Source organism: Staurois parvus, unplaced genomic scaffold (genome assembly GCF_062004578.1).
Source record: "Staurois parvus isolate SC_StPar_1 unplaced genomic scaffold, SC_StPar_1.0 ptg001316l, whole genome shotgun sequence".
Classification (NCBI taxonomy): domain Eukaryota; kingdom Metazoa; phylum Chordata; class Amphibia; order Anura; family Ranidae; genus Staurois; species Staurois parvus.
The window spans coordinates 1,055,019-1,079,309 of record NW_028319112.1 but is presented as its reverse complement, the minus strand read 5'-3'; the positions used below and the strand labels follow the sequence as shown (position 1 = coordinate 1,079,309).

Sequence of the window (24,291 nt, the reverse complement as noted above, 5' to 3'; positions counted from 1 at the left end):
TTTACATTTACTTGTAAGGAGGAAAAATAAGTTTGACAGGATCCCTCTTTTGGAGTGACAACTGTCTTCAGGTAGTCCTCCTTTATTGTCACACTACATCACATGCCCTGCAGCTGTGCAGACACACATTGCACAAGTATGGTTGACCTTAGTCATGGTCACTAAGCCAGTCCAGAGTAATTGCATGCATGCTGGGGTGACTACATGTAGGCAGAAAGTGACTGAAAAAGGCCAAAAAAGACTAGTAGCACAGAGATACAAAAAGGTTAAAATAAGGTGATAACAGTATTTCATAGAGAAAGAAATGGCAAATGTCGATGTTACGTGATACGAGTGATACACTATGATACACGTACTTTAGGAAACCAACGTCCAGTAAACCGTTTCTTGATCAATGGCTTTTTAAAGCCATTGATGTTTGGAAGCAGAGAGCTACCTGAAAAGCAGACCTTTGGTTTTCCATGGAAGGTATGCTTTAACTTCATGTTAAACGTCTGCATCTTTTATTTGGAAAGGTGGTGCCAGTAGAACTCCCAGCACAGTTATGTCCAGTCGGCATATATAGTTTTGGTGTAATTTATTGATTCCATAAATATGTTTGACAAGCAAGGAAACTCAAGTCTTTTCCTGATTACCTGACTCGACTCTGGCTGTGTACACACATCCACTGCAATACCTGAAATAAAACTCTGTAATGAGCAGCAATCAAGGAGAGATCATTTATAGCCCTGGTGTGAGGAGAAATCCATCTATTTTGCAGCTTTGCCACATGGCTGTTGCTTGTTTGCATCAGTCGTGCCTGTCTTATTGTCTTCTGGTTATTCTCTAGGGTAGTGGTCTGACTTTGGTGAATGAGCCAATTGTTTTCCTTTGTGTTGCCCATCAAGTCAGTCCCCCATCTGGTTTGCATCAGACTGTTTTCACAGCCAGCAACTGCTGCCTTTTCTATATCCTGACACTCAAGGGCCCCCTGCTATCAAAGCATTACTGCGATAGCATGTGTGTCTGGGTCCATACAGCTGTGTTGTACAGCTTGAAACTATTACCCGAGAAATACTAACTTAGAACTTGAACTGCCTCGTCCATTTATAACAAATAATATACACATACCGGTTAGCATGAGGACTGTCACACCTCTGTGCATTCATGGCCATGACGGTTAATACATTCTGTGTCACAGGCCTTGCCTTTCACCAAGGTTAAATGAAAAATTACTTGCTATATTGTATTATGATATTGAATTTTATACAGGCTTAGGCTGAAGAATTTGTTGGAAGAACCTCAGTGCCCACTACTGTTGCAATATTAAAAGTTATGTTGGCCTTCCACCTGTAGAACGCAAGCAAAAGTATAAAAATCGCTTGTCAGATGATTTATTGGTGGCTTCATGGACTAATTTCAAACTATCTTTCATTCGAGTACCATGTCATTGTCTTGATTTTTGCACAAAGATTTTGGTGTGCAGGATTACCTTTTGACAAGTGCATATGCAGAGGATTTCTTTGATTGTTCCTAATAGTTTCAACAAAAATTTTCCATCCTCGCCCTTTGATTTTTCTTCTTACCCCGGTCAAAAGGGATTGTCAACTCATCCCTTTTAACTCTTAGATTATCGAACAAACGTTCTGAAAACAAGAATTTTCTTACGAATTTCTATGTTTGTCAGGCTACCTTTAGACATGCATATTGGGGTCGATTTATTAATCCAAGTATCTTTCACAATACAAGAATCAGAGTAACCAACCAGACTTCATCCCCTTGGATCAGACTTTAACAACTTTATATTTCAGTGGTTTATATGCTTGCTATGCACCGTCTAGAAAAAAAGGGATAGGACGTCCATGTTTGCAAAGAGGCCATATTGTTATTTCTGCTTGTTGTAGTTTAACATTAAAGTACTCCTGATTAACAGAAGAACTTTTAAGGGAACTCACAATGATTATAGAAGTATTTATTTATTTCAGGTACTTCTATAGCGCCGTCATATATATATATAGTACATTCATATCAGTCCCTAACCCTCAAGGGGTGTACAATCTAAGGTCCCTAACTCACATTCATACATACACATACTAGGGCCAATTTAGACAGGATCCAGTTAACCTACCAGCATGTCTTTGGAGTGTGTGAAGAAACTGGAGTACCCGGAGGAAACCCACGCAGGCACAGGGAGAACATGCAAACTCCAGGCAGGTGGTGCTGTGGCTGGGATTCTAACCAGCGACCCTAGTACTGCCAGGCCAAAGTGCTAACCATTTAGCCACTGTGCTGCCCCAGAAGTATTTATTTTACAATATATGCATTGAGATTTTAAAAAATAACATACAGCACAAGATATCAATACAAAAGGTAATACATGAAGGAGTAATAAGAAAACAATGTGGGCCAATGATAACGAAAGCAGTGCAACACAAAACGTCTGTTGGTGCAATAATGGCCCAAAAAGGCCGTACAACTAAGCTTCAAGTATACAGCTGTCCAGAAGAGCATCTGAACTCATGCATGTAGTCTGCATCTTATGGTTGACTGGGGCGACCGGCCACCAACAACCTTAAGGAGGAGCCGGTATCTGCCCTCCGAATGAACTGGCGGACAAACAGCCCATAAGGGTCCAAAACAAAACCACAGTAAATGGGGAGGGGGGATGTAGAAATGGAAGGAGGGATTGGGGGGGGGGTCCCCACATAGCCACCACAAGAGTTATATCAGCATCCTCAGGTTTAAAGCAAGGATCAGTCCAGGTGCAAATCATGTACAATCCATGGTTCCCACACTTTCAGAAACTGTTGATGCCTAACCTCAGCTAAGTGGAGGAACTGTTGACACCAGGCCTTAACCAGTGTTTGTAGGGCTGCCAGGAAAACCAAGCCCACCTATCTCCGCTGGTGTTTGGACAAAACTGCTATAGGTTTAAATAATAAAGCTTCCTACAGGTTATTCGCCCAGCCAAATCCATTCTGATCATGGCATATACCTGAGACTAGAAACAGAATACTTTAGGGCAAGTACACCAAATGTGGAGTAGGGTACACTATTCCCTACAGTCCCGAATGCACATCAGAGACGCGTTAGGCACAAACTGGAACAACAAAACAGTGGTCATATACAAACAGGAGGGTAATTTAAATGCGCTGTCTTGAGCCAAGATATTTTGAGAACACTTGGAGGAGAGAATTATTTCAAACTGACCCTCCTATTCAGAATATTGATGTTTCTGAAAATTTTATAAAAGTGCTTTTGTGCTGTGACCATATCTTTGGATTTGCAAAATATAACTTTGAACTTTCATGTATTGTTGTCTTAAAAAAACCTTAGAAAAATTAAAACTGTTTTTTTTCCCCTATGCCCCTTATGCAAGATGGCCTATAGCTGGGGATGTAAAGATATTAAAACCCTTTCTGGTCGGGAATGAGTGGTATTCTAGTGGAGGAGACTTGGGATGCTTGGTGGAGGTAGAAAAGTCTCCCTGGGTGCAAATAGCAACCCGTGCCCCCCAAGTCTCTTGGTTCTTAGATGTCTGGCACCACTCCCTGCGGAGTAGGCCAAGAACTACTGTTTACAGAAAGAACTCTCAAAAAAGGTGAATGTAGGTGTTATCCTACATTGCCTGATGACTGAGATGAGTGAGGAACCTAACAATCGTGGATGGTTACTAGGATCTCAATCCCGCCATCACTAAAAATTAGACTATAGGCCTAAGACTATTGTCTTCACATCCTGCCACAAGGGAGCACTACAATACTTCTATGTGCCCATAATAGCACAGGGCCGTGAATGGGTCTTAAATTTGGTCACCGATTAGTCTATGTAGTCACTGGTTCAGTATATAATTCTTCTTTTATGAAATATCACATAGAGAGGCAGGATTATCAGTCTGTTGCAGCCATTAAGGGTTATGACACATAATACATGGGAACAGGCCCAGCAGTGAGTCACTTGACAAATGCTATTGTCCTGTGGCTGACCTACACAGCACACTAATAAAGGTGAAGCTATAATGAGGACGTGGGACATTTATAGGAGCATAAACTACATAATGAGGACATTAGGTGTGAGTGGTGTAATCTCTGTGCACATCATTAAAGCTCCAGCAGTGTCAGATAGACAGCTGAAAAATATGGGCTTTCCATTTTTTTTTTCCTTCCTGTCAAAATGGGGGCGCAGTGTTTGTGTTGTGCAATTACATGCTTGTTCTAAACCTTGACTCTGTAACACTTCATTGTGATATGGGCATTAATATTGGCATTATAGTATTTGTTTGGTCATGATAATCTTGCTTCATCATTATGATATTAGAATTTGCAGTTGGGTTTAGGGATATTTTTAGGTTACTGCAGGGGTAGACAACCTCAGTATTCCAGCTGTTGTGGACCTACAATTCCCATGAGGCATTGCAAGACTTTGACAGCCACAGTAATGACTCCTAGAGGCAGAGGCATGATGGGATTTGCAGTTTCACCACAGCTGAATTGTCATAGTTTCCTACTCCTGGGTTAACGGTTAGTTTAAGTTAAGCTATAGATTAAAAGAGTTAGGTTACATTGTATGTCATGGGAAAATAAAACACATTTAGTGCAGGTCTGCAATGCATTTGCAGTTCTCTGTGATTTATCCATTTAAACATGCTGCATATACAGAAAAATAACTGTTGATGGACCATAAGTAGTGTGCTCCTACCTTCCTCTCGAAGGCCTCATATACACTGCTGATCCTAAACGTGACTTTAGGAGCTTTTTCCTTTTTTTTTTTTTTTTTTCCCAAAGCCCCTGAACTCAACTCAGTAAAAGCCTATGTGTCCGTGTACACATAGCCTTTTACCAGAGTTTGAGAGCAGCAGAGTTTAGGGGCAGTTAAACGTTCCTCTCTTGAACGCAGAAGAATCGCGTTCAGGAGAGGAACGTTTTACCCAAAAAAACGCTAGCTGCTTTTAGCTTTTGGGCAATCATGTCAATGGAAAATACTCTGGCCAATCAAACGAATAAACGCCTAAGCTCATTTTTGCCGCATTTAGCATTTTTCTGCTGCCAGGAGAGCTAAACGTCTAGGGGAGTTCATGTGCACATGGGGCCTAACATGACAACACAGCTCTGAATTTCTGTTGTTAGCCCTGCCTACTTCATTTCTGACAGATTAGAAACATAGACCTCTTCTCATCTCCATAACCCTTCCTTGTGTGCAGGCAGAAAGCACAGGAAGTTATCAGCTCACAAGTTTTCTGGCGGGATCAACAGATATTTTTCTTTCACTTATTAACCACTTCCCGACCGCACTATAGCTAAAGGACTGCTACAGCGTGGTCTTCCCAGAAACCTGTTTCCTGTGACCCCCCCCCCCCTTGGGCGCGCATCAGACGTGCTCTGTGACTTCTGTGTCCTTTGGACACAGCTGATCGCAGTAAAGGGCCAATCACAGCTTCCCTTTACCATTTGATCAGCTGTGTCCAGTCACAGCTGATCACATGTAAATGGATTTGCTGTGGCTAGCGGCAGTCCTTTTCTCACACACTGGGTCTTTCCTCACACGCTGAGCCAATAACTGGCAAGGCTGTCAGTACATTGTTTACGCTGATAATCAGGACACTGACTATCAGTGCAAACTATCAGCTCCAATCAGTGCAGCCTCATCAGTGCCTTCTCATCAGAGTGCATCAGTGCACACCAGTGGAGCCCCATCAGTGCAACCTATCAAAGCCCATCAGTGCCTCCTCATCAGAGTGCATCAGTGCACACCAGTGGAGCCTCATCAGTGCAACCTATCAATGCACATCAGTGAAGAAAAAAGAATGTCTAACTTTTATAACAAAAACTAAGAAAAAAGCTTTTTTTTAAAAAACATTTTGGGTCTTTTTTTTGTTTAACTCAAAAAATAAAAAACCCGGTGGTGATTAAATACCACCAAAAAAGCTCAATCTATCTAAAAAAATGTTAAAAGTTTCATATGGGTACAGCGTTGCATGACTGCGCAATTGTCATTCAAAGTGCGACATCACTGAAAGCTGGAAATTGTCCTGGGCAGGAAGGGGGTGAAAGTGCCCAGTATTGCAGTGCTTAAACAGATATAACAAAACACAGTTGATGGTATATTTGGCAGACCAAAAGGGAGCACTTAGAAGGTCATTGTTAAGGTTTACAGACACTCAAAGCTAAACTCCACACTGCAAGGATATTTTTTAACAATATATTTTTAAGGTTTTTAGACAAGGTTACAAAAGTCAAGAAAAAGAGGCACCAGTAGAAGGACAATGGGTATCTCACAGTAACAATGAGGTAAATTATTTTTATAATCAATTAGTTGGACGACTGCTTTGATTAATACGATAAACACCTCAAAAAAGTGTGGTGTATAATTTAGTTAATATATAATGTTTTAAAAAAGACAATTTATTCTTCAGTATCTATATGCAGTGGTAAATATAAATAATCAGCTATATGGTTATGGGAAAAAATATCTAATCCACTCTGAGAATAACAGAAGAGATGCATATACTATTAAAGGTTGGATTTGGTCCATCTGACTCACAGATCAAAATTTTTATTCAAAGAAAAAAAAATGTAAAAAGACCCAGTTTTGTAGATTTTCAGACAGGATTGTAATATATTATGCATGACAGACTGCCTTGTCATAGGCAGGTAGCTTGATACAAGCCACTTGTGTCTGCTGTCACTAAGACATTTAGTACCAGCAGCATGCTTAAACATTTTTTGCATGGATATAATAATTTTAACTATAATGCACAATACACGTACATAAACTTTTTCTTTACATTTAATGGCAATGCCTTATATATCTCCAGTCTATCAACCTCCAGCTTCTCTGGGTTCATATGCTTATCTTCCCTGCACAGAGCCCTTAAAGTGATTGTAAACTGTTTTTTTTTTTTTTTTTTTAACAAACATGTCACACTTACCTGCTCTGTACAATAGTTTTGCACAGGGCAGCCCTGATCCTCCTCTTCTGGGGTCCAGAGCCCATAGCAAGCTGCAAAGTATAGTATAGATTGACCCCATAGCAAGGTAAAAAAAAAAAATCTGCCTTTTAGGCTACGTTCACACTAGCTTTGTCAGCAGGCTTCAGACAGGCGTTTGGGAAGCGTTTTAAACGCTTATGAAAATTCTGCACATGGCAGCACACAGTGCTGTTCACACTGAAGCGTTAGCATTGCGACAAAACTGACGCCTCATGTCCAGTCAGGAGGAGTTGAAGCCTCCCATTCAAGTCTATGGTGACGCTTCTCAAATGCCTGGCAGGCATTTGCAAGGCATTTGTGGAGTGTTAATACCATTAAACTTCCTTATAGGCATTTGTGGTGCGGTTTTTTAATGCCTTAAAAATGCTTCCCAAAAGCCTGTCTAACACCTGTCAAACGCTATGGGGGTGTTTGGCAGGAGTTATAAATAGTCAAAGTCAAGTGTGAACGTAGCCTTAGCATCACTTTAAATCACTTCTTTCTGCCCAGGACTACATGCCCCATGAGGCATTGCTCCTCACACATTCACAAGTTGTCAGGCACTTACTGACAGGTATGGATGGTGTACTGAGCTGTATGTGTGCTGCACTGTATTTTCTGATATGTAAACAAATAATGCATTCTGTATGCAGGCCAACTAATCGGCTGACCAACTAATCGATAATGGAAATAGTTAACAACTGTTTTCACAATCGATTATAATTGATTATGTCAATTAGTTGTTTCAGCCCTAAGGTAAACTGATGCAAAAAATATGCAAATACATTTAAATTCTGAGATAACAAGTTTTGCCATAGTAATGTCGAACACATAAGAAGCCTCACCGGAATAAGTGGAATGTTACTAAAGATTTAGTTCCAAGAGTGAATGGGTTGAAATGGCTCTACAGGAGCTAAACTCCGCAATGTAGATGTAACACTCTAGATTGGGTCGTAGGTTTATTTTTTTTTCTTATACAGTATTTATATAGCGCCAACAGTTTGCTCAGTTCTTTACAATATAACGGGAGACAATACAGCAATGATACAGTTCAATACAAGAGGGATAGGAGGGCCTGATCCTTGGAGCTTACAATCTAGGTTTATGCGAGTAATTCATAGAGATCGGAAGTAGTAACACTTGTGTAAGAAGAGAAGAGAAAGATGAGTACTGAAGGAAGAGGAAAGAAAGGTGGGGAAAAAGTAAAGAAGAGGAAAGGGAAATGGGCTCATTGGCAATAAATTTTAAAAGCGTTGCTTAGAAGGGTCGTAGGACTGGATAATCTCACCAAATATAACCCAATGTACTTGGATGGTACATTGGGTTATATTTGGTGGGATTATCAGAGCAGAGAAATACACAGCAGCATGTTATTGCTGGCAGGAGAGAGATTGGCCAGGACCCGGTGATTGACATTTGTAGCCGCCAATGGCGGTGCAGGTAGGGCAGCGTGCGCACCCTCTACCCAGAAAAGCAAATCACGTGTGTGTGTGTGTGTGTATATATATGTATATATATATATATATATATATATAAAATATATTGACGGCGCTATATAAGTACCTGAAATAAATATATATATAATTATATATATATATATATATATATATATATATATATATAAAATTTTGCGCAGCTCTGCTTCCCTGTAGCAGTACTGCTATAGGGCAGGGGGCAAGACTTCACAGTACACCCTGTTCCAAATTATTATACAGATTCTATTTAAGTGTCACAAAGATTAAATATTTTGTTTTTCAGTTTAACTCATGGATGGCATTGTGTGTCAGGGCTCTTTTGATCACTGAAAACAATCTCAGACACCTTTTATAATTAGATTGGCCGGTGAGCCCAATTTAAGGACAAACTAGTAAAGGAGGGTGTTCCACGTTATTAAGCAGAGCACCATTTTCAAGCAATATGGGGAAGAAAAAGGATCTCTCTGCTGTCGAAAAGAGTGAAATAGTTCAATGCCTTGGACGAGGTATGAAAACATTCGATATTTCACGAAAACCTAAGCGTGATCATCGCACTATTAGGAGATTTGTGGCTGATTCAGAGCACAGACGGGTTCGTGCAGATAAAGGCACATTGAGGAAGATTTCTGCCAGATCCATGCATTGGATCAAGAGAGCAGCTGCTAAGATACCATTACATAGCAGAAAACAGATATTTGAAGCTGCTGGTGCCTCTGGAGTCCCACTGACATCAAGGTGTAGAGTCCTCCAGAGTCTTGCAACTGTGCATAAACCTTCTATTCGGCCACCACTAACCAATGCTCACAAGCAGAAACGACTGCATTGGGTAGAAAAATACATGAAGACTAATTATCAAACAGTCCTGTTCACTGATGAGTGCCGTGCAACCCTGGATGGTCCAGATGGATGGAGTAGTGCATGGTTGGTGGACGGCCACCCTGTTCCAACAAGGCTGCGACGTCAGCAAGGCGGTGGTGGAGTCATGTTTTGGGCCGGAATCATGGGAACAGAGCTGGTCGGCCCCTTTAGGGTCCCTGAAGGTGTAAATATGACCTCTGCAAAGTATGTGGAGTTGATGACTGACCACTTTCTTCCCTGGTACAGAAGGAAGAACTATGCTTTCCGTAATAAAATCATCTTCATGCATGACAATGCACCATCTCATGCTGCAAAGAATACCTCTGCATCAATGGCTGCTATGGGGATAAAAGAAGAGAAAGTCATGGTGTGGCCTCCATCCTCCCCTGACCTCAATCCTATTGAGAACCTTTGGAGCATCCTCAAGCAAAAGATCTATGAGGGTGGGAGGCAGTTTACATCCAAACAGCAGCTCTGGGAGGCTATTCTGACATCTTGCAAACAAATTCAGCAGAAAATGTCCAAAAGCTCACAAGTTCAATGGATGCAAGACTTGTGAAGCTGCTATCAAATAAGGGGTCCTATGTTACAATGTAACGTGACCTGTTAAAATGTTTAAAAAGTTAAAATGTTGTTAGAAGTTTGATTGAAATAGCTTTTGATTTCAGTAAATATGCTGCAAACACAACAAATGAGAATTTTCAGTTCTTTACAACCTATAAAGTGTTTTGAAACTTACTGTGCATAATAATTTGGAACAGTGCATTGTAAGTTTTTTATATTTAAAAAAAATACTGATATCATTAGGAGGTTTGTTCAATAAAATGTGAATTGTACTCTTAATAGTTGATAACATGAGAATTATGCTGACTGTTATTTACATCAATTATGTAGGTAAATGAGAAAAATATCATTTGCATAATAATTTGGAACACGGTGTAGAAGCTCCTTCCTTCACATCAGAGGTCCTCTTTTATACATGAAAGCTCCCATCACATCAGAGTTCCCCCTATACATGAGCCTTTCCATCATATAGCCCCCTCTTCACATCAGAACCCTACCTTTTGCAAGCAGCATGGCAAAGCAGAGGAGGTGGAAGAGGTCTGGAGGAGGCAGACTTCCAAATGCCGGTGGCTAGATCAGAGTCATGCGTTGGCATGGTGTTGTCGGCCACTATCATCATAGCAAAGAATGACATTGTGCATCCTGGTCCTAGAGTGTCATTAGTTGGTATGGAGCTGGTGGCAGACCCGTCTGCATCATGGCACCTCATGACGTGGTTTGAAAGCAAATGGTTTGCTGCACTCCCGGGAAAACAGATGTCACCCTAGTTGAGAAACACTGGATTTCGGTTTGGAGGTAAATTTGGGTCATACCTGTATTGTGCAATACCCAAAACCGTTTTGCATTACAGGGGTTTGATTAGATAGAAATTGATTAGATATTTCAGCTAAACCCGCACATTAAGGAGATTGTATAATGATTGTGATGTGTATGGCTGGCTTCATCTAAGTAATATAAAACGTATTTTTATTAGATAGGGATCCACCTAAATGAACCATCTGTTGCTACTTTACAGTTCCCCGTGTGCTGAAGATTCTAACCATCGCATACACAATGCAGCAACATCAGTGCTCAGTGCGCCATCTTTGTGTCTGTTAGATGGCCACATTCTCTGTATAATACAGAGCAGACCTAACTTCTGCAAGAGGTGCTAATCTCCCCTACTGTCAGTGTCTGTAATAAAGCAGATAAATTCAGCTCTTTGCAGTCTTTTGTGGGTATCTCACAATGTTGGAATGATTTCCTAGTGGGAGACTTCAATCCTCATATCAGAGTAAATAAAACAGAGGTGTTTGCCAGATTTGAAATGGGCGCTGTGGGAGGAAGATGCTGGCAGCGCATTATCTGTCACATTAAGTAGCGGCCTATTTTTAGTACACACCAGAATTTTTTTGTCTTTACCTCTTCCTTTGTCACCAGGATAACACTACTCCCCACTGGTTCCCATCCTTTATCGTGTCCTTAAACCCTCCCCTTATAATGTATGCTCTTCCTCATAGACTATGGGTATGATGATAAATAAAACCACTGTTAAGGAAGACATTAAAAATAGTTCTTTATAGCATATGTGCTGTTAATTATTATACTAGATTTATATAGCACCAACCATTTGTGCTTTTACAAAATAAAGGAAGACGTACTGGTACAATACAAGAGGGTTAGGAGGGCTCTGCTCAGGAAAGCTTACAATCTAAGAGGAAAGGACAAGTAGTACAAAAATTTATAACCGTGAGGGATTAGTTAGAGAAGGTAGAAGTACAATTTTTAGGTGAAGACAGAAAAACCTGCCTGAAGAGATCCATTTTCAGGGATCACCTAAAGGCAGGCAGATTATGAAATTGCTGGACAGATTGGGGTAAGGAGTTCCAGAGGAAGGGAGAGGCTGTGAAGAATTCCTGAATGTAGGCATGGGAGGAGGTGACGAGAGCTAGAGAGCAGTGGCCTTTGGAATAACAAACAGGATGGTTTGGGTGGTACTTTGATATGAGGTTGATGATGCAGTGGGGGTGGGTTCAGAGTTGTGGATGGCTTTGTATGTGGTTGTTGGTGTTTACAATTGGATTCGTTGGGCGAGTGTAAACTAGTGGAGGAAATGACAGAGAAGGGTGGTGGACAATGATCGATTAGTAAGGTGAATGAGTCCAGCAGCAGCATTTATGATGGACTGAAAGGGAGAATGACCTATGTAAAGTATCCCTTCCAGAACAGAGTTACAATAGTCGAGGTGAAAAGAGGGAAGCAAGTAGTAGCTTTGTGGTGTTGTGGGTTAAGAAAGGGTAATTTTTGTGCATGTTATGGGAGGGTAAGGCGAAAAGATTTCGTCAGTGATTAGATGTGGGCACGAAGGAGAGGTCAGAGTCAAGGATTACATCTAGCAACCTGGCATAAGTAGGTATTGATCTCGATGGTAAAACCGGGAGATGTGGTTTTCATTTTTACATAGCCAAAACATATCCAAAAGTGCTTGAGTCTTAATACACTTGGCTTAATACCTCTCACATGAGATTGTCCTACATGGAAAATGATTTGGTTGCATTAAATTACATAATTCTAGATCTTGACTGGAGAGAACGCAGTTGTCATGGCAACATCTCCCCAATGCATGGTTGCAGTCTGAGCTCCACAGCCTTCTATTCTCAGTGGCCCCTCCTGGTATCCTCCCACAACCTGCTGACATCACTTCTGCCATGTCAGCTCTGATGTGCATGGTCCTGACCCGGAGAGAGGATCACTTCCCACCGCTCCTCACTGCACAGGAATACTACAGGGCTATTTACATTTATTCAGCTTACAAGATGTCTTTCCAGCATTGCCGCCACACAGTGGGATATGCAAGTTCAAGGATCCATGCACATGCTATTTCGAGCAATGATATATGGCGTACGTATGATCAACAAGTGGATTGTTTACTAGTTTTCCTGTGACCAGCAAGTGGATTGTTTCTATATGTACTTAGAGCCAATTTTCTGGCCTTGTGGATTTTATAAAAAAAAAAAAAATTTTTTTTTTTTTACATTTCTCAAGCGGATCTATATTTATTTCATGCAACCAAATTGTTTTATATGTGGGCTAATCTCATGTGAGTGATATTAAGCCAAGTGCAGTAAGTCCCAAGTGCTTTTGCTATGACTTTCACCCATCTCTCCAGGTGGTTATACCCTCAGCAGCTGTGGACAACAACTGATCATTTGGAGTTCCGAATCACTGATCCATTATTACAGAACTTAGAGCCTGATTCTGATGAAGTAAAGATTTGTTATGTTATGGGGGACATTTAAAAATGTATTTTGCTCCTTAGCATTATTGTGAAACATTTTTTTTGTCAAATTCCCCCTGAAAAAATGCAGTGCACTTCCTGGTATGTTAGGGGGTGACTGGGCACTCCTGTGTCCACAGACCTTTACCTCTATATTTGCAGTGTGAGATCTAAAGCTTTGCTACCTTTGACTGCTATTCCCATGAAAGTAGGTATGAGATCTAGTAATGTCACTACTATGCTGATCGCTGTTCTCCTTGCTGGAGGCTCTGACATTAGGAAACAAAGCTGCGTGCCTCTACCAAGGTGGCCACCTCCACAAAGAGACACGGTACAGAACAAAGCATGCTAAATGAATATTGGGGAAAGATCACCTGCTGGGAGAGCACCAGCAATACTGTTGATTGTCTTTGGCCCTCCACCTGCTTTTTATTAGGAACAGCTTCCAGTTCATCTTGAAGGAGTGAGGATAATTTTAAGTGGAGTCAAACATCACTCCCTTTAGTGGTTAATCTTTAAATTTCTATATTTTATACAATACACTTAAAATTGTGAAAAACCAAACACTATAAAAATAGAGATTTAGGGTGAGATATATCATTGTCACTACTGTGCTGCTAACTGTTCTCCTTGTTGGAAGCCTTGACATGAGGAAACAAAGCCTCACCTTTACCAAAAATGGCTACTTCCACACAGATACACAGTTAGTAACTGGGGAAAGATCAGCTGCAGAGAGACTACAGGCAATACTATTGACTAGTTCTTTGCCCCAAATAAAGAAAACAAACAGAAGGTGCACCGGCCTAGTGCAGTACCTTAAAAAATGTATTTTCGAGGACTTGACTCTTCCTCTGGGCTCTGAGGAAGAGGCAAGTCCTTGAAACGCGTTAAAAGTTGGGAGTCCATAGTTCCCAATGCGGACAGACAGGTAGTGTGGATCGGACAGAGCTTTTCCTTTATGATGTGTCTTTGACTGTATTGTCATTTTGTGAGTACCGTATTTTCCGGCGTATAAGACGACTTTTTACCCCTTGAAAATCTTCTCAAAAGTCGGGGGTCGTCTTATACGCCGGTATATGGCATACTGACACTTGGTGTCAGGACGGCACTTTTTAGGGGGTGGCGCGGTGCCGCCGCCGCCCCCCCCATTCCAACGGAAGGGACACTAAGTACAGGGGTGGGCAGGGGCTGCTGTTTCTTACCTGGCTCTGGTCCCAGTCCCACAACGATCCAGTCCAGGAAGCGCAGCTGCTCCTTCATTAAGTTCGGCCACTGGATGTTCGCGCGGCTGCTCGGCTCCGCCTCCTCACCGGTGATTGGCCGCCATAACTGTAGCTCAGGAAAGGCACACAGGTGGCCAATCACCGGCAAGGAGGCGGAGCCGAGAGGCCCCGCGAAAATCGAGTGAAGGAGCGGCCGGTAAGTGTGCCGTGTAGAGGTGCTGCTGCAACCACATATGCTGGCTGCAGCAGCACCATACTGGAACAGGGGTCAGCAAGTGTAATTGGTGTCAGTGGGAGGAATAGTGCCCCATCATTGGTGTCACTGATATTAATGATGGGGCATTATTCCTCCCGCTGACACCAACGATGGGACACTTTTCCTCCCCCCCCCACTGACACCAACGATGGGGCACTATTCCTCTCCCCCACTGACAACAACGATGGGGCACTATTCTTCCCCCCCCCCCACTGACACCAACGATGGGGCACTATTCCACCCCCCACTGACACCAATGATGGAACACTATTCCTTCCCCCACTGACACCAATGATGGGGTACTATTCCTCCCACTGACAGCAATGTTGGGACACTATTCCTCCCACTGATACCAATGTTGGGACACTATTCCTCCCACTGACACCAATGTTGGGACACTATTCCTCCCACTGATACTAATGATGGGGCACTATTCCTCCAACTGACACCAATGATGGGCCACGATTCCTCCCACTGATACCAATGATGGGGCACTATTCCTCCCACTGACACCAATGATGGGGCACTATTCCTGCCACTGATACCAATGATGGGGCACTATTCCTGCCACTGATACCAATGATGGGGCGCTATTCCTCCCACTGACACCAATGATGGAGTGCTATTCCTCCCACTGACACCAATGATGGGGCATGATTTGTCGCTCTGACACCAATGATGGGGCACGATTCCTCGCTCTGACACCAATGATGGGGCACTATTCCTCACACTGACACCAATGATGGGACACTTTTCCTCCCACTGACACCAATGATGGGGCACGATTCTTCCCACTGACACCAATGATGGGGCACTATTTCTCCCACTGACACCAATGATGGAGTACTATTCCTCCCACTGACACTAATGATAGGACACTATTCCTCACACACTGACACTAATGATGGGGCACCATTATTGGTGTCAGTGGGAGGAATAGTGTCCCATCATTGGTGTCAGAGCGAGGAATAGTGCCCCATCATTGGTGTCAGTGGGAGGAATAGTTCCCCATCATTGGTGTCAGTGGGAGGAATAGCACCCCATCATTGGAATACCATACCATATTGAAATCAAATCTGATGTTTTTTAATTTTTATTTGGTGTGCATTGAAAGAGGGGTAGTCTTATACGGCGAGTATAGCCCAAACACTATATTTTAACAGGAAAAGTAGGGGGTCGTCTTAATCGCCCAGTCGTCTTATACGCCGGAAAATACGGTAAATACCTTCTGTTATCTTTTATTAAATGCATTTTTTAAGGTAATGCACTAGGCCGGTGCGCCCCCTGTTTGTTTTTTTATTCAGTACATTTGGACTCCCCCGGTCTTTTGAGTGCAGCAAGGTGTGCTTATTCCAGAACATTCGTGATGTGGTCCTAATCTGTACTGAGTCCATCCCGAAGCACAGGAGCATATGGGTTTGCTCTTCCTTTACTGTTAGTCCTTTGCCCCGTCTGGCCTTTATTGGGCACAAAGCTCAGTTTCTCTTTATAATGTTTTATTCAAGGTTTTCTCATGACAAAGAATGGTTAATTCTCCCAAACCCCATCGTAAACAGCTGCAATATCTTTACTCATCATTGCAATGCTCGTTCGGTATAAGATGATGCCTGCTCAAACAGGTAGAATGGTGATTTTTCAGTTGCATTATACTGTTTCAGTATATCTGGGTTTCGATAGCATTAGTTAAAAAATAGGCTAAGATTTTTTTTAGAGGTATTCAATGGCCCTGTATTATGATTTCAATCTTTGACAGACAGGTGGAGTTTGCATTTTAAGCAGACCTGTAAAAAAATAGGAGCAAGAGTGGGGCACTATGGGAATGTTGAGGGAGAGGCACAGATGCAGAAGAGCATGTTGGAGGCAGGCGAAAAAACTTCCACCCCAAAGAATTCCTGTTTACTATGATTCCATGCTACATGTGCAGACACCAATGGGTTTCTGTTCTTATATCTTATAGCCCAATTAAAATGGAAAAGGGGCTCACTTTAAATCACTCTGTTTAGAACATTTAACCTTGAAGGACTCAAGCACACAGGCAGTTTGGTACTTAAAAATGTTCTATTGTAAAATTGTGGGGCTTTTCTCCAGGTGGGGAGCCTGGGGGGCACATACAGCTGGCCACAGAAGTGAATGGCTGGATGTGGCAGAATTGGCAGATTATGTCATGCTCGTGCGCATGTTTCTGCTGATGCACGAAAGTGTTGCATGTACCCAGGTAAAGCCATTCACTTCTGTGGCCAGCTGTATGCGCCACCTGCAACCCCCCGGGGAGGAAACAACACCAGGCTTTTATGCTAGAACATAATAAAGCCTAAGCCGTGGTTCACACTGGATCCGACTTTGAAATTGTGCAACTTCACTTGAAGTTGCACGATTTCAAAGTCGGATGGCATTGTGACTTGATAGACATCTGTGCATTTTTATGCATAGATGTCTATGCAAGACGCACCCCAAGTCGGGAAAAGTAGTGCAGGAATTACTTTTCGTTGGAGTCGCACCGATTAGAACAGTTCCGTTGCTGATCATTGCATGCAATTTGTCAATCGATTTGAATGGTCAAATCCAAAGACAATTCGCTTCACTGTGAACCAGAGCTAAAACTATCTGTGTGCATGTGAATAATAATTGATTTTAATATTATCTATCAGTTTTTTAAAAAAAAAATTTCTTTCTGTTTAACAGTCACAGAAGGAACACAGGAGGATGCAGACAGAACTTGCGTTGAACCCAGTGTTTACATGTCCTCCACATTTTCAGGTATTGCTTTATATTTATATCATTTACTTGTACTTCGTGTGGATTCACTCATGTGCAGTGCAAATTGAAGCTCTGTTTTCACAACTAATTGACAGTAGTTGTTCAGCAGTTCAGGTCAGGTTTGATCAGGATCAGGTCAAGATTTTATTCTGTTCACAAGTAATGACATGCGCGATTCAGAAGCGTTCCCATAGAAGTCAATAAGCCTAAATTTGCACTGGAGCCGGACAGCACTGCTCAGAAAACTGATGTGGTTCTTTCACTTCGCACTGAATCCACACTCCGGTTGCACTGCATATACTGTATGCAAACAGGCACAATAGAAACCAATGTTATTTCACATGTCATGCAAATTGGATGCAGTTTAAAAGTTGGTGAAATACACTCTTGTCATTTGCCCTGGCAATAGAGGAGCGATAGAGGGGAAATCTTTGAATGGGGTGCACTTGTTGCAATGATAACCATCTAAAGCTGGTCATAGATGTTTGGAATCTTGGTCCCTGCTGAACTGTCCAAGATTTGAACCATGTATGGGCAAGCTGAATGTACTCGTTGATCGATAGATCAACTTGGGTACAGCCAGCCTGTTGGATTTTACATACAATTATTATAGCTGTTAGCGGTAATCAAAATATTCTCCTAGCGGGGATGGCACTACAACAAACCACCCCCCACCGGGAGAACACAGTGGCTCCCTGGGAGCAGTCAGTGTTGATGGGAGAATCGAACAAGAAAATTGCACTGTCGATGGCTGGCTTAAGGACCATACACTCGGATGTCAAAATATAGGTGTCCAGGTCTAATTAACCTCCCTGGCGGTATTCCCGAGTGTAGCTCGGGGTAAAGTTTCAGTACCAAAAGCGGTAACCCCGAGCTACACGCGGGAATACACTGCAGCATTGCTCAGGGAATCCCTGCAGCACTTACCTTGTTCTGCTCTCCTGTGATGTGTCCCCTGCAGCGTCCCCGGCCATCTCCTCTGGCCGATGCCGGCATCCGTCTTCTGTGTTCCGGTCCCTGCGAGCGTCGGGATGTACGGGGGCTGGAACCGGCAGGAAATTTGAACATTTTAAAAACTGACATTCAGTAATACACTAAAATCTGATAGTAAAACATTACTGTATTAAAGCATTTCACATACATTTTGTCCCGAGTGCTTTGTCCTGTGCCCTGCCTGCATTTTTACTGTTCTTTCTGCCTGGAAACTTAGAAAAGTCCATGGCATCAAAAAAGTGTCCCTTTATGTCAAAATCGGTTTTAGACCAGCTAGAGAACAGCGATAGTAAATCAGAACCACTTTGTCATCAGACACTGAAAACGATTGTGCAACTTAGCTCAGCGATGTGCGTACTGGCGCTATATTTAAAATTTCAGTGTTTTTGGTTTGATTATAGTATTGAATTAAATTTATTATTATTATATTATTATTTTTTATGATTATTTATTATATTATAATTTATGATTTTGTGTTTCAAGTTTTATCCTACCCGGGATGTTTACTAGACTCTTGTTCAGACAGATTTCAGTGAGTTATTCCTAAAAATTACAGGCCTACAATAAAAAAAAAACATATTTCCATGCAAAAAAGTACCGCTTTCAGCACTGAAATGTGGACATAATCAGACCGCTAGGGAGGTTAACAGGGACCTCTGATTCTTATTTTATTGAATTGTAATGTAACTGTACTGTCTCCCTCCATTTTGTAAAGCTATGCACAAGCTGTTGGCTCTATCATCCTTTATAATTATTCAGAGCTCATTTCCAAACATATGAAGCATGTAAAGGTTTGCTTTGTTTAAAGTCACACTTTGTGTAAATGTAACTAGACTGAATACACCTAGATGCAGCTCAATGACAAACAAGAATTTCGTGTTTTCCAGGGCCGTTTAACCTGGGTTTCTATAGCTAAATGCATATAAACGTGATGGAAGAGAAACGGATATGGGAAGTATAAAACTTTAAACACAAGAGGCCCAAGTGCATAAGGCCTAAGGAGTGATTTCCTCTTCATGTTGTGTCTACAGAACATGGAGGGAAATCTCCCCAATGGGGAAATAAAGATTTCTGTTTATGATTTCAGATTATTTGTGTGCATTAGCATAACCATGTTTAACCACTTCCAGTCCGGACACTTTTACCCCCTTCCTGTCCAGGGCAATTTTCAGCTTTCAGCGCTGTCACACTTTGAATGACAATTGTGCGGTCATGCAATACTGTACCCATATGAATTTTTTACCATTTTTTTGAGACAGATAAAGCTTTATTTTAGTGGTATTTATTCACTGTTGGGATTTTTATTTTTTTTGCTATGTAAATGAAAAAGTCCAAAAATTTTGAAAAAAAGTTTTTCTTATAACATTTTGCAAATAAATAATCTTTCATCATAAATCTTGGCCAAAATGTATTCTGTTATCTTTTTAGTAAAAAAAAAAAAAATAAGCCAAATTAGTTTATAACCAAAAATGATAATTTTTAAACCTTTTTTACATTTTTATTTTATTTTTTTATATTTTTTTTTTTTTTTTTTTTTTTTACATACTGTCACCCTAGCAGTACAGTGTCACCATGGTGACACTGTACTACTTGTGGGGGGTGATGAAGATTTTTTTTTTTTTTTTTTTTTTTTTACAGTGATTGCTTTTACACCCATATAGGATGTAAAAGCAATCATTTCCCTTCCTGTCTGTCTGCATTCTTGCAGCCATTGAGAAGTACTGAGTGAGCTGTGATTGGTCACAGCTTGTCACATGGTACAAGGCTGTTGTGAATAGCCTTGTACCATGTGATCTCTGTGATCATTCACAGATTTCACACGTAGTAAGCAATGATGTCACAAGTGACACCTTACTTACTACTTTGCATGTGATCACTGATTGGCCAATCAGTGATCACATGATTGGGACCTCGTACAGAGGTCCTGTCCGACGATCGGTGTTTCACTGTGTCCGGAGGACACAGCGGGCAGCGGATCGCGGTGCTGCGCGCTCCCAGGGAGTGCGCACAGCTAGAAATGGCGGGTGCCGTTTATGAACGGCAACCCACCTCTGGAGTGCCACCGTCCTGCCGTTTATAAACAGCAGGTGGACAGCAAGTGGTTAAATGTGAAAATTTCGAAAAAAAAAATTTAAATGCTGCTATAACAAAACATTAAACATTAAATCACAATAGATTGCCTTTCAGCATTGAAACAAGCCATTTAAGCATCCATATTAAAAATCTTTTTGTCGAACTTTTGTGGCTTTTCTTGGAACCCCCCCCGATAAGAGGTGTGGCAAGACTGAGATGACAGTTTTACAAGAGTCTGTTGAGTGACATGCTATTATTATGACTGTGTCCTCAATAAGGGGTAATTCTCCTAGATCATTAGGACCAAAGAGATTCCTGTTTTTTTATTGAAAGCTTTTTATTTCTTTACTGAGATCTGGTTTTATAGTGGTTGTCATTTAGAAGCAATTTCCTTTCAACATCCTGTATTTCAGATGTGAATCTACTAGGCCTCGGGCAAGATTACTATTACAGTGTAATTACCCGCTCTGCAGCTTTGCACATCACATTGTCAGCACAGAATACCTACTGCTGCTGTTGTCTGTCTTTTACATGTTAATCGGGATGCTGTGGACGTGTATTTAAAGAGGGGGTGTAACTGTGTGCAACATGAATACCAGGTAGAAGTAGAGCCCTGAGCCAAAGACTTGCATCAGGCCGGCTAATTTTGCATGTACCCAATTGGTATGCTTTCCTATTAGGTTCAGTAACAAAGAGTTACAGGTTGCAAAGCAGTGTGCAATGTGGGTCCTTTGTGCATAGGAAGGTAAAGATATCTGTATGGAGTATTTGTGAATACCCTTTGATATATCTAAAGGATATAGCCAGTCAATCTGTTTTTCTTATCATTTTGATAATTGGGAATGGATTAGAACCAGTTTTAGGTGGTAGTGAAAACAGGTAGTTGAGTCGCAGTTTGACGGCCCACAATACAGCTGACGGGTGCTGTTCACGTGCCGCAATGTAGCTGACGGGTGCTGTTCACGTGCCTCAATGTAGCTGACGGGAGCTGTTCACGTGCCGCAATGTAGCTGACGGGTGCTGTTCACGTGCCTCAATGTAGCTGACGGGAGCTGTTCACGTGCCGCAATGTAGCTGACGGGTGCTGTTCACGTGCCGCAATGTAGCCGACGGGTGCTGTTCGCGTGCCGCAATGTAGCCGACGGGTGCTGTTCGCGTGCCGCAATGTAGCCGACGGGTGCTGTTCGCGTGCCGCAATGTAGCCGACGGGTGCTGTTCGCGTGCCGCAATGTAGCCGACGGGTGCTGTTCGCGTGCCGCAATGTAGCTGACGGGTGCTGTTCACGTGCCGCAATGTAGCTGACGGGTGCTGTTCACGTGCCGCAATGTAGCTGACGGGAGCTGTTCACGTGCCGCAATGTAGCTGACGGGAGCTGTTCGCGTGCCGCAATGTAGCTGACGGGTGCTGTTCACGTGCCGCAATGTAGCTGACGGGTGCTGTTCGCGTGCCGCAATGTAGCAGACGGGTGCTGTTCGCGTGCCGCAATGTAGCTGACGGATCTGTTCACGTGCCGCAATGTAGCTGACGGGTGCTGTTCACGTGCCGCAATGTAGCTGACGGGTGCTGTTCACGTGCCGCAATGTAGCTGACGGGTGCTGTTCACGTGCCGCAATGTAGCTGACGGGTGCTGTTCACGTGCCGCAATGTAGCTGACGGGTGCTGTTCACGTGCCGCAATGTTTTTTGTATTGCAACAAATTTATTGTGGAATGCCAAGTTGACAGGTAGAACCATTTGTCAAACTAGGCCATTCAAATTAACCTTGAGTCAAACACTTGGCTTACAGTTGCAGCATAATAGTCCTATAGAAATTTGGTGTTCAGCAATAAAAAAAAAAAAAAGCCATGCATGACTTGGCAGGATTGCCTCCTGAACGCCTGACAGTGACTGCTGAGCTGCACTCTGAAAAGTGACTCAATCTGGATTGTTTTACGGAGAATGGGCACGTGTAAACCTAGCTTCTTGAAGCCCCGGAGGGCAGTAAAAAACCCAACAGGTTTTCTAATCCTTCTACAAGATATATATAAAAATAAAAGTTTTGGCTACAGTTGTACGTTAGGATGTCATTCTCTGTTTTATATTGTAGCAAACTCTGAAGTGGAAATCCCATTAAAAAAACGCACCGCTCGAAGCTCTGCTCAGTACTCCTCAGGTCCTAATCATTCAACAGGTGTTGGTTCTCTGTGTTCGTGCTGCTCAGTATGTATTGTAAAACAAGTGGAAATAGAGCGGTGCTATGTAAAATCACCCCATAATACTTTATTCCAGGTAGCTGGCCTCCAAAGACACAGTCCCCGCCTCAGGCGATGCCCCTGTGATGCATTTCAGTCCTATTGGGTTTTATCCAAGAAGTGGAGGTACCTCTATGATTAAGCCCAATGGGGGTTCTGCTCTGCTTCCACTTTTGTGAAAAAAGTTAAGTTTTGGCTGGATATAAACTTTAAAGCTGGTATTGGTTCTCTGGTATTGATGAAGATATGTAGTCTGAAACAAATGTGCCGTGAAAATTCAGACAGCTGTAAAATGTTACATGTAAAGGCTTTTCCAAACTAGATGCTGTGATTGGCATTTCCCTGCACCAGATCAGCAGCAGTCATTGCAGGGCACACAGAAAACAATTATTATTATTATACAGGATTTAAATAGCGCCAACAGTTTGCTCAGGGCTTTACAATATAACGGGAGGCAATACAGCAACAATACAGTTCAATACAAGAAGGAAAGGAGGGTCCTGGTCCTGGGAGCTTACAATCTAAGAGATTGTTTTTCATATGTCCTGTTTACACTGCAACAGAGCCCTGCAGTGCCAAGCATTGCAGTGTGGAAGTACCGTATTTTCCGGCGTATAAGACGACTTTTTACCCCTTGAAAATCTTCTCAAAAGTCGGGGGTCGTCTTATACGCCGGTATACGGCATGCTGACACTTTATAGGGGGGGGGCGGCACGGTGCCGCCGCCCCCCGCCTTTCAACGGAAGGGACACTAAGTACAGGGGTGGGCAGGGGCTGCTGTTTTTTACCTGGCTCCGGTCCCACGACGATCCGGTCCAGGAGGCGCGGCTGCTCCTTCATTCAGTTCGGCCACTGGATGTTCGTGCAGCTGCTCGGCTCCGCCTCCTCACTGGTGATTGGTCACCAGAACTGTAGCTCAGGAAAGGCACACAGGCGGCCAATCAGCGGCAAGGAGGCAGAGCCGAGTGGCCCCGCGAAAATCGAGTGAAGGAGCGGCCGGTAAGTGTGCCGTACAGAGGTGCTTCTGCAACCACATATGCTGGCTGCAGCAGCACCATACTGGAACAGGGGTCAGCAAGTGTCATTGGTGTCAGTGGGAGGAATAGTGCCCCATCATTGGTGTCACTAATACCAATGATGGGGCATTATTCCTCCCACTGACACCAACGATGGGGCACTTTTCCTCCCCCCCACTGACACCAATGATGCGGCACTATTCCTCCCCCCCCCCCACTGACACCAATGATGGGGCACTATTCCACCCCCCACTGACACCAATGATGGGATACTATTCCTCCCACTGACACCAATGTTGGGACACTATTCCTCCCACTGACACCAATGTTGGGACACTATTCCTCCCACTGACACCAATGATGGGGCACGATTCCTCCCACTGACACCAAAGATGGGGCACTATTCCCCCCAATGATACCAATGATGGGGCACGATTCCTCCCACTGACACCAATGATGGGGCGCTATTCCTCCCACTGACACCAATGATGGGGTGCTATTCCTCCCACTGACACCAATGATGGGGCACGATTCGTCGCTCTGACACCAATGATGGGGTACTATTCCTCCCACTAATACCAATGATGGGGCACTATTCCTCCTATTGATACCAATGATGGGGCACTATTCCTCTTTAAACTTTA

At 42.7% G+C, this 24,291-nt stretch overlaps 1 protein-coding gene across 3 annotated transcripts in view; it reads left to right on the top strand.

The window, feature by feature from the left end:
- Positions 1-24,291, top strand: part of KIAA0586 (KIAA0586 ortholog) — a 253,660-nt gene that overhangs the window by 190,412 nt on the left and 38,957 nt on the right. For all 3 annotated transcript variants that reach the window (XM_089661119.1, XM_089661118.1, XM_089661120.1), the window contains exon 31: positions 17,261-17,335. In XM_089661119.1, coding sequence (XP_089517245.1) covers positions 17,261-17,335 — 75 coding nt within the window. The remainder of the gene's footprint in view (positions 1-17,260; positions 17,336-24,291) is intronic.